Below are 13,644 nucleotides of genomic sequence, written 5' to 3'. Positions count from 1 at the left end.
TGTGAAAATTGAGTTTCTCTTATAATTTATTGAAAATGCAAGTTGAAAAGGCTAGGTTAATATATAGTAGCTCAGTATAATTGAAATCAGTCTCAATATATAACACATATAATAGTTCAACATTTACATTTTGTAAATGAAAAAAGCGAAAAAGTAGCTTATATAAACATAAAAATCGTTTTCGAGTAATTACTTTTCATACACGACTCTCACGACTGCATGCAATTATTTGAAGCTCGTTCGTACTATCTATCTGTAATAACAGAACAGAAGCAACTTATATAATACATACTATTTTTCTTTCATGTTGGCGAGTAGTAGCAATAATTTAAAGCTCCTAAAGCCGCTGATTAACCGCAAATAGTTGGCTGCTAACGATTTAAGTTTTCAACTTTGCTACGCCATATCCATCACAATCAGTAGGTGGCCAAACAAGTCGTAAAATTCTTGAATCACAAAATTTAACACAGCAATCTTGGCATCGCACTAACAAAGTGTATGAGTATAAAAACAATCACATTTGTAATTCAACAAATTTGTTTTGTCTACACAAATACACAGAAGCCACAATAATGCCATTATCTCAATTCATTTAAAGTATTTACAATGAAATCATTTAACTCTATTTGAAAGACGGTAAATACATTAAGTTTATAAAAACAAGTTGTGGTTTTTCTTATTGCACATTGGTTCGAGTGTCAACATTTTAACAATAAATTGCTTGGTAGCTCATAGTGAGTCGTACAAATATAACACTGAAGCGCCAAATCTCTTTGAAGGATTTTTAGACAACTTTAAAATTGGAATGTGGTATTTAAACAAAACAATGTGGGGATAACATTTCAGAACGAGATGTACGCCACAATGTTTAAAACCTTGTCTATTTAGTTTACAAAAACGCTCTGACTGGTAGACCTAAAGATATATTAATGATGTCGCACAATTCTGGTTGAACGGTTACTTGAATGGGGAGGGACTCTCAAAATTGTCTTGCTTCCAAAAACAATTACTTTATTGGTATCTTTTAAATTTGAAGGATGGAGTCACAATTTCACTCTATCGGGCAAAAAACCGCCACTTTATCGCTCCATATTTTGAGTGACCGAAGCATATTAAGAAGTTGGTCTTATCAAATAAATTCCGATTTTTTGTTGTATTCAGGGATTAAGGGTAGTCAGGATTTTCAAAAAATCATTTTTTTTTTTTTGCATTTTCATTAAGAGTAAAATCTTAAAAATATTCTCTGAAAATTTGTAGTTGATCCGATAATTACTTTTCGAGTTATTCGACAAATAACAAAGAGCGCTCAGGCACTCCAACACACTAGTGTCAAACTTAAAATGCGTTTATCTCAAAACTATGTTTTTTGAACTGGTGACAACTGTAACTCGATAACCGATTTTAATGAAATTCATACAGCTTTTAGAATACATAATAAACTCAGGACTGATCCGAAGTATTTTTTTTTTCAAAGATTTTTCAAGACCAATTAATTTTATTGATAATTTTTTTCCGAAAATCTAAAAAAAATTTTCCTGAGGCCGCCATTTTGTTAATTTTTGAAAAAAAGCTTCGGATCAGGCCCAGGATTATCTATTTATAAAACAATTTTTTTTATCCGATTGATTTTAGTTGATCTCCAAGGACTTATGATTGTCACCGCAAGGGCCTTTTTTTGAAACTGGGTCAACACAGACAGCTATAACTTTGGAAATTATAATTTTTTTTTCAAGTTTTCGTGACTTTGAGTCAAAACATTGTATAATAATGCCACATTATTACTTTTGTAAAATAACATGATTTAATAGCAAAAAAAAATTACTGAAAATTCTTATTTTTTCTTGCCTCTGACTACCCCTAACACATTCAAAAGGTAAATTTCTATAATTCACGCAGAGTGAAGTTTAGGCGGGCTGCATTTACTTTTACAATTAGCAAGAAAATTAAGACGTTAAGGAATTTACAAGTGTTTGCTTATCATAAAATATGAAATCCAAGAATTCAACGTCCTTTACTCGGCGAAACCGGGATCGAGTCATATAAAAACTCAACGATAAAATCCAAAAACATTATATTGGACATATGAGAAAAAAGGAAGTAGAAGGATGGTAAGAACCGATATCTTAAATATCTAGTATGGTATTATGCTAAGTTTAATCCCGTTTATTTGTATTGAGATATTTATCTTCCTCACTAACCGATATGTACGCTATATGGTAAAGTAAACCAAAAAACCGTGAATATAAAGTCTCGAAAATATAAAGACCCGAGGATATTGCGCATTATCTTCGATTCGCCTTTGTGCGCGACATATTTGTGTATTGAAGATATCGAATCTTTATAAAAACAAATTACAATATTCGCTCAAGTTATTCCACCCAACTTCCATACATATGTACGTGCATATTTAATGATATGTACTATATGCGTAAGTTGGTATAAAACTTTTCCTCCTCAGGCAATCTACCATCACATATATTTCAATCATCATAACTGTTACGATTTTATTTATATTTACCCCCTTTTACTCCTTTTTCTCTCTTCATTGCAGTTGCGACTTGAGCCATATGGTATGGAATAACAAGGAATGTGAAAGAAAATGAATTGCAAGCAGGAAATTATGGAACGTTATATCTCAACAAGTAAAGCCATGATGAAATAAAAAATTGAATAGTAGAACAGAAACTAAGCATAAGACATTCAAACGTATATGTATATGTATCTGAAAAAAGCTTGCATCTAGTGACAGTAAGAAGAATGTGTGACGAAGGAAATTGCAGATATTTCAACCGTCAAAAACAGTGCCAATACTTAATCACTCACATCAATCAGATCAAATGCTCATAGGTCTGACATTGAAAATATGCGCTCACGTTCGCAAGTGCTGAACTCTGTATATACCCAGTATATGTATATACAACATTACAGTATAATGCTCCCGTTTATGGTTTTATTGACAGTCAGCTGCCGTTAAACTATCTAAAAGGGATATACGAGTGCTTGCGTATTTATTGCGGACTCATTAATCATGCACCCGTAGCACATTTTGCTTTGTCAGCATTGGTTAACAAATTGTTTATAATCAACTGAACATAATAAATATCGTAAAGACAGGAAGAATTTCCCAACGCTTTGTAGAATAAACACGAATTTAATACATCAAAACGTATATACTCGTACATATGCAGCATGGGGGCGAATTCGTCGAGCAGATCGGATGCAAGTCTGCTCAGCGATGAAGATGGTAAGTGATGTCTTTATAGAAAAAACTGATTATTGTAAATGAAGTAAATGAGTCATTCACATAAAGGAAACTGTTTATTGTAAATGAAGTAAATGAGTCATTCACATACATATTTCCGCTGAAAATTAGGGTAATACATTTCCTATATACAGTTTAATTTAATTTAAATTTTAGCCGTGGAACTTCCATAACTCGAACTTCTAACTATAACCCGAAGTTCTCCATAACTCGAACTTTTGAATTGGCAAAAGAAATCAAATTTCATACAAATTTCCTTCCATAAATCGAACTTTTCGATCAGGGCACAATACAAAATTTAAAATTTTGCTATCTATTAATATATACTATACTATAAATATATATTTTTTGAAAAATATATGTTTTAATGAAAATTTCTATAACTCTAAGTCTCTCTAACTCGAAGTTTTTTTGTGGATTATGGTGATTCGAGTTAGAGAAGTTCCACTGTAGTTTCAAATCTTGTTGTCAAAAACTGGAGTACTTTGATACAGATAGTAAAGAACTAACTCAAATATAAATAATAAAAGTAGTTTATAACTCGGAAAAATAATACAAACGCTTCATGTATCCTGTTCATTTAGTCAATTAGTAAGTTGTGTCAGCATTTGCGTATAAGTAATAATACCTAATTGACTAAATTATTAAATATTGTTGAAATTTGTTCGAAGATCCAACATCTACACCCCCATTTGTAATATTTGAAGTGGTTGATGTAAGTGAGCTTTACATCTCCTTAATGGCAGAAATAGATAGCTTTAACCTGAAACATGTTACAATCTTAATAAATCCGCTGTTAGTTTATTTTTTCAAGAGAGAGAAACTACTAGAAGTAATTGAAGAAGGACGGAACGATCGAAATTACTTATTTTTAATATTTAATACATATAAAAATTATTTGTAATTAATAATTTATCATATTATCGCTTTTACAGTGAATTTTGATCATTTTCAAATATTGCGGGCGATTGGCAAGGGAAGTTTTGGCAAGGTGAGTTAAATTATTTATTATGTAATATAAAATTAATAGAATTAAAAATATATAATTTTTATACTCTCGCAACAAAGTTGCTAAAGAGAATATTATAGTTTTGTTCACATAACGGTTGTTTGTAAGTCATAAAACTAAACGAGTTAGATATAGGGTTATATATATCAAAATGATCAGGGTGACGAGACGAGTCAAAATCCGAATGTCTGTCTGGCCGTCCGTACGTCCGTTCATCCGTCCGTGCAACGGATAACTTGAGTAAAAATTGAGATATCTTAATGAAACTTGGAACACATGTTCCTTGAGAGATGGTTGCTTTTTCGAACAACTGTCACGCCCACAAAATGGCGAAAACCGAAAACACGTAAAGTGTCATAACTAAGCCATAAATTAAGTTATAAAATTTGAAACAAATGATCGCACTAGGAAGGGGCATATTTGGATGTCATTTTTTTTGGGAAGTGGGAGTAGCCCCGCCCCCAAATCGGTTATTTGTATATATCTCGCAAACCAATAAAGCTATATAAACCAAACTTTCTGCAGTCTGTTCTCTTATGTACCCCACCATACACTATGAAAATAGTTGAAATCGGATAATAACCACGCCCACCTCCCATACAAAGGTTAGTTTGAAAATTACTAAAAGTGGGTTAACTCACTAACGAAAAAGTCAGAAACGCTAATTTTTACAGAAGAAATTTCAGAAGGAAGCTGTACTCAGATTTTTTGTACAAAATGGAAAATAGGCGTGGCATCGCCCACTTATGGGTCAAAACCCATATCTCAGGAACTACTCGACCGATTCGAATGAAATTCGGTATATAATATTTTCTAGACACCCTGATGACACATGTGGAAAATGGATGAAATCGATTCACAACCACGACAACTTCCTATGTAACTCAATTTTGAACTCCATCTTATTCCTTCACTTTATAATGTATACATAAGGAACCAATGAAGATTGCGAAATAAAACTTTACACAAATACTGTATATGATCTGTGGCATCACTTGTGAAAAAATTGTCGAAATCGAACTATAACTTATCAAAGCCCCAAATATCGAATGTGAAGAATTCAGTGCCCCATGGTAATTTTTCTCCGAAAATTTCGGAAAATCTCTCAGGTAGCTTAATTTAATTCAGAGGAAATATTTTTCTTCTAATAGTGTGTCTCTGTACCAGAAATGGTTAAAATCGGGTCATAACTTCCCCTAGCTCTCATATACCTAATTATAGAATTTTCAAATTGGGTGCAATTGTGAAATTGTTATCTTAATAAAAATATATCAATAAATTGCGAGAGTATAAAATGTTCGGTTGCACTCTAATTTAGCCTTTTCTTACTTGTTTTTACTATAATAATGATAGATCTAAACTGACCCTAATTGGATAATTAAGATAGTTTTAGTAATTTTAGCCCAAGTTCTAATCAATTTAACGTGTATAACTCGATAATTACTCAATTTAGTATTTATTTCACAATAAATTGACGTAATGCAAAAGAAACAATAAAAAAAAATTGAAAAAAGATGCGTTTGCATTAATTGTTTTAGCTAATGAAGTTGTTTGAAAAGGTTATAGTTAGTGACTTACTAATTGATTGGTGATATGTACAATCTAGTAGTAGATATGTTTCTTAAATTTCGAGACTTTTATCAAGAGGACTGTCGCTGGAAATAACTTGTCAAGACGACCAAAATTTCAACTTGACTTTAAGCATGACAGTTCCTTAAAAATTTTGGCTTTGATTTAATGGAAAAACATTATAGTTCTTACACATTCTTTAGTCTCCATTATAAATGAGATTCATTGCCTTATTGGAGGGTCTTGGAAATATTTCAGAAGAAAATACCTTTGAGAATAGTTTACAGTAGCTATCGCGTGCCAAACATTAATGAATGCAATAATTTATTTATAAACGGCACGTAATATTTTACGCACAGAAATAGTAACAGAAAGTTTTTATCGTTTCGTGTTTAACTAGGTGTAAAAAATGTATTTAATAGTAGTCAAAGGGTCAAAGAAACTATGTGACGTAGTTTAATATTAGTAATTGACATAATTGACCTAGTAATTACAACTGAACACGCTATGTGAAATCAGTTATATATATTATGTATATTTGTATGAGTAAATAACTGTATGTATGATAAAAGGAAGGAGAGGAAATTCTTCTAGATTTCACTACGACTTTTCTTCACACGTAGGAAACTAAACTTTTCTTAACACTATTAAAGTTTGCCTTAGCGTTTACTTTAGATAGAAGTAGGAAAAATTTAACCGTTATTTACAATAGCAAGGTGTGTTTATATGCATTATCAATTCTCACAGAGCTCTTGTATTTTCAACGTATTTTTCCACACAACTGCAGCAATTTATTTTATGCCAATCTTTTTTTTTTATTTTCTCTTTCATTCCACTTTTCAACACGCACTGCTTTTCTCGCTATCGGTCAACACATCAAACGCACAGGTGTGCATTGTACAGAAACGTGATAGCGGCATACTCTATGCCATGAAATATGTCAGTCGTTCAGCGTGCGAATCGCGTGGAGCGCTCGGTGGCGTCATCAAAGAAGTTGAGTTGCTTGCATCGCTGGAACATCCATTTCTGGTGAATTTGTGGTTTTCATTTCAAGGTATGTTCGTGTGCGTGTGGGTGCAGGTAAACGTAACAGTATGTACGAGTATATGTATATCATAAGTAGTAATCAGCTTTTTCATAATATATATATGTACGTACATGCACTGAAAATGCAAGAGCTTCAGTTATATGTATGTATGTATATATTATTTAATATATATGTAAATATTCCATAATGCAAAAATTTCCATAATTTCTCCATTTTCTCTCGACGTTCTATGCATAACTATGCGACTATCGTATACAACTTGGCGTATATTAGCGTATACGAGCACACCTTATGAATCATATACTCGTAAATATTGGTTAGCTTTCCGTTCTACTAATACTATATAAATGTATATATGTATGTGTATGTGAATAATTTTCAATTTTACCATTTGCAACTTCGGTTAACCAAGATGAGGAGGATTTATTTATGGTTTGTGATTTGCTGACTGGTGGTGATTTAAGGTATCATCTACAAAATCGGGTAAGTGCAATCATTTACAAAACACACATATGTATGATCATACATATATATGTATGTATATTCACATATTTATTTGTATATAGCTTTTAGATACATTTGTATATATCTACAGAGTGCCTTAAACGACGTAAAGTCATGTATTGGCAGTTATAATATACATACATATATACAAACATACTTTCGAGTACTTTTATGGATACTGCCAACATTACCATAAAATTTGTTCTTTCAGCACATATTCTGCCAAGTATATACATACATACATATGTCTGTACAGAGCTTTGCTTATATATTGACACCATATATTTACAGAATTTATTTATTTATTTATTTGTTTTTATTGTTTCAGGTGGAATTCAGCGAAAAAAGTGTTGCCTTATTAGTGTGTGAGTTGGGAAGTGCTTTAGAATACTTGCAGAAGCAAAGGGTAGTGCATAGGTAGGTACAAATAAATTTGATTATGTAAACCATAAACAAGAAATAAATAAAAGAGCAGACATACAATTTTTCCAAAAACAATGAAAATCTTTATATTTTCTATTTTATATATTTGCCACAGGGATATCAAGCCAGACAACATTCTTTTGGATGGTGCTGGTGAGTACATTTAACTATGTTATAAAATAAAAAAAAAAATAAAACTAAAATCGGTTGACATAATAAAATAGACACCGTGTAGACCTCTACTCTGCTCGCAATGTTTAACATAGATATGTATTAGGTCTACAACTTTGCTTCCGCCGTTTTTTTTTTTGTAAATTTAAGTCTATGTCTATGAGCCTCAGCCGCACTTTTTTTGGAATTAAAAAAAGAAAAGCAAAATTTCCCGCAAATGTCGAGAATTCGGTTCAAAAAGTGACATTTTCAGTTGAGAATAAGTTTGGGATGCAAACAGATCTCTTCAAATATTTTGTTGGGCTAATGTTGACACAAAGTTCCAAGATCGATATAAAAAAAAATCGATTTTATCGACCAGTACTTGACCCAAGATACATCTATTGGAAAACGGCGGAAGCAAAGTTGTAGACCTAATATATTACATACATATATCACGCGATTTCTATTCGGATCCGAAATGACAATTTTGTTTTTGGTGTTCTGTCATTAGTTCGATTTCATTTGATATAGAATTTAAGTTCGAAACAGTTGATTTCTTGGTTACAATTTGACAAAAGGAATAAAAAAGAATACGTTGTTTCAAAGTTTGAAATGAAGTAGTTTTTATTAATGAAACGATGTTTTTATGACCGATTATATGTGTATCTACCCTCAAAATGTAGAATCGAAAGGTGGCATTTGAGACACCATTCTAATCCCCTATCCGATGCATACCAAGTGAGTTTTGCTAAAACCTTTCCACTTGTCGACTTGCGATGGTTTTTTTTTTTTTTGTTTCAGGTTTGTTTCCAGCTCCTTACCTTTAGTCAGAGCGATGTCCATACGTAATTTAATAAAATTGGCAACAAGTCTTAGGTTATTTGCTGAAGATTCGTCTCAACGTTCAGTTGGAAAGGACATTGTAATAAATGTTACTTGAACAAACCATTGATTTTAATTTAAAATTTTTATCGTTTAACTTGCCGAATATGTAACGAGAAACTTGTAACGATTCCGATCTCCAGAACAGTGCGACAAAACGTTTTGCCAATGTTCGAAAAAAAACGGAACGATTTACAGAATATGTCAAACGATTTGAAAACGGAAAATGTGAAAATATTGCCCGAAAACGATTTTCATGCACATGCCTGTAACTATATTCTCCAGTTGAATTTAATACAAGAGTGAGATGCATATGAATAGCAATGAGTTCGAATCTGTATTTCACTCAAATTTCTAGGGAAAACTGCCAATCAATTTGAGGCCAGTAGTAAACATTCAAAAATTTCATTTCAAACTTTGCACCCATATGACCGCCCTAAAATGCATTGCATTCAATTGAATCGCTTTTGTGGTTTGATTGTGCAGTTATTTTTCACCATTTCATGTTAAAAGTTCATGTGGACATACATATATACACGTATGTATGTATATGCACTCGTTTGAGGTTTATAGCCCAACTATTTGCTCTTCGCCAAATAATAATAAAGCTTCATGTTCATAAGTGTGTGTGTGTGTGAAAATGCAATATTTTGCCGCGAATCGTGTATACAGAGGATATATGTATGTATTTACGCTGTTGAAAATTGGATCACTGCCTACCAAGTGGATAAGCTCCAATTGGTTTTTTCTCAGCTGCTTTATTTGCTTTGAAAAGGCTGCGGGTTGTGGCAGGCACTATTTTCACAAGCCGTAAATTTATTTAACTTGAAATTAATTTTGTACATTCATAGCATTTTTTGGTAAAAACTTTTCTGCAATATACAAGTCTAAATACATATAGTTACATACATATATGTATATCATATAGGCTTAGTATCGAACAATTCTGATGTAAAGGCTGTAAATAAAGTATTTAGAAACTCTTGCCATTCGGCCGATTAAACATGACAGAATTAAAGAATAAGAAGCTCTTACCGATCAGAGAAGTATACTGTCACTGCGTAGGATCTAGTTTTGATCCATTCCCATGAGAGTCTGGTCTCCGTCACCGAAACAGATTCAGATTTGTATTCTGCTAAGGACTGTAAACGAGTAAGCATTCCTCAAAATTATTTAAACAAGGTTTTCGTAAACTCCCTGAACGTAGATTAAGCTCTTCATAAAATTCGCAATCCACGTCAAGAGAATTAAAACAAGTAGACCCCTCCACTTGGAGGACAACATAAAGATTCCCACAGATGTGTTGGATGGATTATAGATATTAGATCGGTGAAATCGATTGTATTAAGAGAGAAAGAGAGATATAAAGGATGGATGAGATATACTTGTCACACTCTTTACACATGGATCCTCAGTCAGTCACCAGTCATATCCTCTTATGTGGTTAAAGTAGGACTGATACATAAGCAAAGTTAAATTTACATAGTCTAAGGAGTCTTTAGAATTCCTTTACCTCTCGGCACTATCTTCACTGAAAGCGAATGAGATTGTTCGAATGTTCACTACATCAGTGCAGTCTGAAATTCCCACGTCTTAGTACCTCAACTTCAGTTAAACCGATTCCGTTCGGACTTTGTTGTTATACTCATATAAGTTAATACTCCAACTCATCTTAATTATCTTTGTAAATTATAGGTCACGGACATTTGACTGATTTTAACATAGCGACGAGACTGCAAAAGGATGGACTTGCGTGCAGCATGTCTGGGACCAAACCATATATGGCGCCAGAGGTGTTTATGTGTGCATTAGAGGAAATAGGTAAGCACCCTTCGGAGCAACGATATATACATATATTGAATGAATACTAAAATAATATTTGTATCCTGCAGCGGGTTACAGTTATCCGGTCGACTGGTGGTCCCTCGGCATAGTTGCATACGAAATGCGTGCCAATGCGCGACCTTTCATCGTACATTCCAATACGGGATTGGCGGAGGTAAAGCATATTTTAAACGCACCGGTGCATTATCCCCGTTATTGGAGTCATGATTTCATCGATTTGCTGACAAAAGTAATTGACTTTATTTATGCTAGAAGTATTAAGATTACAAAATCTCGTTATTTTATTGTTTTCTAGCTGCTCTGCGTGCATCCGGGCGCACGTATTAGCTCTCAACAGGAGATACAACAAACACCGTTGTTACGACACATGGACTTCAAAAGTATACTAGAGAAAAAAACGAAACCAACATTCAAGCCACCTGAGGATCACCTCAACTGCGATCCCTGCTTAGAGCTGGAGGAAATGATTGTCGAAACGAGACCGCTGCACAAGAAAAAGAAACGTTTAGCCAAACAGCGATCAGCACAACGCGACAGCGATCCTGAAACGGTACTCATCAAAGAGTTCATCGTCTACAATAGATACAAGGAGCTGAAACGAAAGGCAATGGAGAAGAAAGAAAACGATTGGCAACGCGAACTCGAACATGCTATGGCCAATTCGATTGTGACTAGTTTGGCGCCAATCCAAGAGAAGCCGTCAATGCATTTCAGTGGCGATAGCGATAATGACGACAGTGTCGGCGGGAATAAGTCGACGAACAATGGAAATGTTACCACAGTACAAACTGAAATTGTGAATTCAAATTCATCTGTGTCCACAACTACAACAACAAATACATTAAGTATTAACACGCTTACGACTACAACAATTACGGGGGGCGCTACAGCGCTGCCGCCAATTTGTACAAAATGCCAACATCATAGCCCGCTAATGGAATTAGCAACGTCGCAACAAACCAAAATACAACTCTCATCGGGCACAAAGGATAGCGAAAACATAGAATTTATCGATCGTACACCGTCACCATCGACAACAAACGCCATCACGGTGAGAACGCCAGTGGTGACAAGGAAAACTCACGCAACAACAAAAGCGAATATAGTGTAGAGGAACTGTTGTTGGCGAATTAACTAGGGAATACTCGAATTAAATGTAAAAGCACACATAAATATTGTAGGAAGACGAGTATGTATATGTAAGTAATTAAGTTCAACGAATGAAGTAATTGAACACTTAATTGGAACTGAAACTATTACTACTATTAAGGGAAACTTTTTATGCGGAATGGAAGCCACTTACATTCATTTTACTAATGTTCATGTGTATTGACCTTCAATTCATGTGCATATTAAGCTCCACTTAGGATGATTTTTAAATTGAGTATAGTTTACATTGAACACAAAAAGCTCGAGGAAAACCACAATAATGACTCAAACGTCTTCATTATGGATCTGTCTGTCAACGAGGTTCTGATTCGGAAAGCGAAATTGAGCGTTCTGGTGAAAAATGGTGATATCAGCAGAGTCAAACCTGTCATCTCTCTTAAATATCATTCATTCGCCTGGCGACGGAAGAAATCGCCGAAATGAACATCAATACTTCTTGTTCAAAATACTCAGTGAAGTGAAAGAGATTGAGAGTAAAATCCGATTAAAAGTGAATAGCTTCCGCTTTCAAAAGGCATAGAAGATCAGTGAGGCAGAGAAAAACATCTGATTAAAAACTTCTTGGAAATTTGATAACACAGAATGATTTTAATACTCGTAGTGGGAAAAATAAATACCAGCAAATTAAGTCAACAAATTGTAAGTATTTGAGGAAGTACATATGTATGTATGGGAATACTCTGAAAAGAAAACACAAATATAAATAATTGTAAATAAAAAATTATCAGCTATTCTTGATGTGTAAATTACAGAGAGTGTAATGTTGACATTTGTTTGAAAATACGCTGCTGACTGCCGTGGAGAGCTGTTGTACTTGCTACATACATACATATATCGAACAGATGTAATCAAAATATAAAATAAATTTTATTAAATAGACGTTTACTCTTCGGATGTTACTGTGCCGGGGTGTAAAACTACATTTTTGTACAAGAGTACTCAAAGAACCCCTATAGAAGAACAGAACCAAATACAATGTATTTTATAGTTTCATATGCTTTGTCATTAAAAATGTTAAAAAAAAACTAATTTTGAGTTACAAAATTGTTCAAAAACATAAAATAAGTGATCGACGAAATCTTAATTTTTATTTTAATAATCAAAAAAAAAAAACTTAATTGTCACTAAATTAATCCCATATGTTCGGATGTTTGAGCCAAACGAAAGCGCTCATGGAAAAAAACCCTTTTGATATTATTCGTTTACACACGACTTGGAAATTGTTAAATTTTTAGTAGTATATAAAAATAAAGCAATTAAAACGCAGCTTTAAGATTTCATTATTAAAAAAAATAATAATTTAAACAACAAAAGAGGAATATTTTAATGAGCACGACAAAACAAAATGATAATGAATTAAATATAAACTATTTTTGTAAATTAAAAAATCATAACTGAACATTTGAGGGATTCGTTCTTAATGGACATTCAATTATAAATAATAGTATATTAATTAGCAAGAAATAAAGTGCTAAAATCATTTTCAAAATAATTCTCAGCATTTGTAAATTTTTAAGGATTCGAAAGCATTTAGCATACATACATACATATATTTATGAGTATTTAAATATTTACGTTAAGTAACTTTCATGGTGATTCGAAAATCAATTAACCTGTAGACAAACTAAAACCAAAGAATGTAATTTTAAGCCCACCACTAATATAATTATAGCTATTTTTTCGATATGGGATCAGATAGTTTAAGAAAACTAATAAATAATAACGAAATATGAAGAACATATAATAAAATTAAATATTCAATGTCAATAAAAATTAAAA

The 13,644-nt window shown here is 32.9% G+C and overlaps 1 protein-coding gene across 3 annotated transcripts; it reads left to right on the top strand.

Annotated features, from left to right (window-relative positions):
* Nucleotides 1-2,556: 2,556 nt before the first annotated feature.
* On the top strand, nucleotides 2,557-13,644 carry LOC105213903 (serine/threonine-protein kinase 32A). 3 transcript variants are annotated; one of them, XR_008470138.1, is made up of 10 exons: nucleotides 2,557-3,244; nucleotides 4,198-4,253; nucleotides 6,729-6,894; nucleotides 7,301-7,371; nucleotides 7,721-7,809; nucleotides 7,931-7,968; nucleotides 10,546-10,671; nucleotides 10,743-10,924; nucleotides 10,991-11,894; nucleotides 11,966-13,644. XR_008470138.1 is itself a non-coding variant. In XM_054226205.1 (9 exons), exons 1-9 carry the CDS (start codon nucleotides 3,190-3,192, stop codon nucleotides 11,804-11,806), a joined length of 1,599 nt encoding a protein of 532 aa, XP_054082180.1. In that variant the 5' UTR covers nucleotides 2,557-3,189; the 3' UTR covers nucleotides 11,807-13,644. The 3 variants fall into 3 exon arrangements, 1 of the variants encoding a protein (XP_054082180.1); XR_008470137.1 differs by having other exon boundaries at nucleotides 10,991-12,504; nucleotides 12,618-13,644; XM_054226205.1 differs by having other exon boundaries at nucleotides 10,991-13,644.

This window comes from Zeugodacus cucurbitae, chromosome 2, assembly GCF_028554725.1.
Source record: "Zeugodacus cucurbitae isolate PBARC_wt_2022May chromosome 2, idZeuCucr1.2, whole genome shotgun sequence".
NCBI lineage: Eukaryota > Metazoa > Arthropoda > Insecta > Diptera > Tephritidae > Zeugodacus > Zeugodacus cucurbitae.
This window is presented reverse-complemented; position numbering and strand designations above follow the sequence as displayed.

What these genes read in the sequence shown, in the direction of transcription:
- LOC105213903 (XM_054226205.1), top strand. Translation starts at nt 3,190, where the DNA reads ATGGGGGCGAATTCGTCGAGCAGATCGGATGCAAGTCTGCTCAGCGAT. An exon ending in GCAAGGGAAGTTTTGGCAAG is followed by an intron (nt 4,254 to 6,728) that starts GTGAGTTAAATT and finishes TCAAACGCACAG; the next exon opens with GTGTGCATTGTACAGAAACG. An exon ending in AAGCAAAGGGTAGTGCATAG is followed by an intron (nt 7,810 to 7,930) that starts GTAGGTACAAAT and finishes TATTTGCCACAG; the next exon opens with GGATATCAAGCCAGACAACA.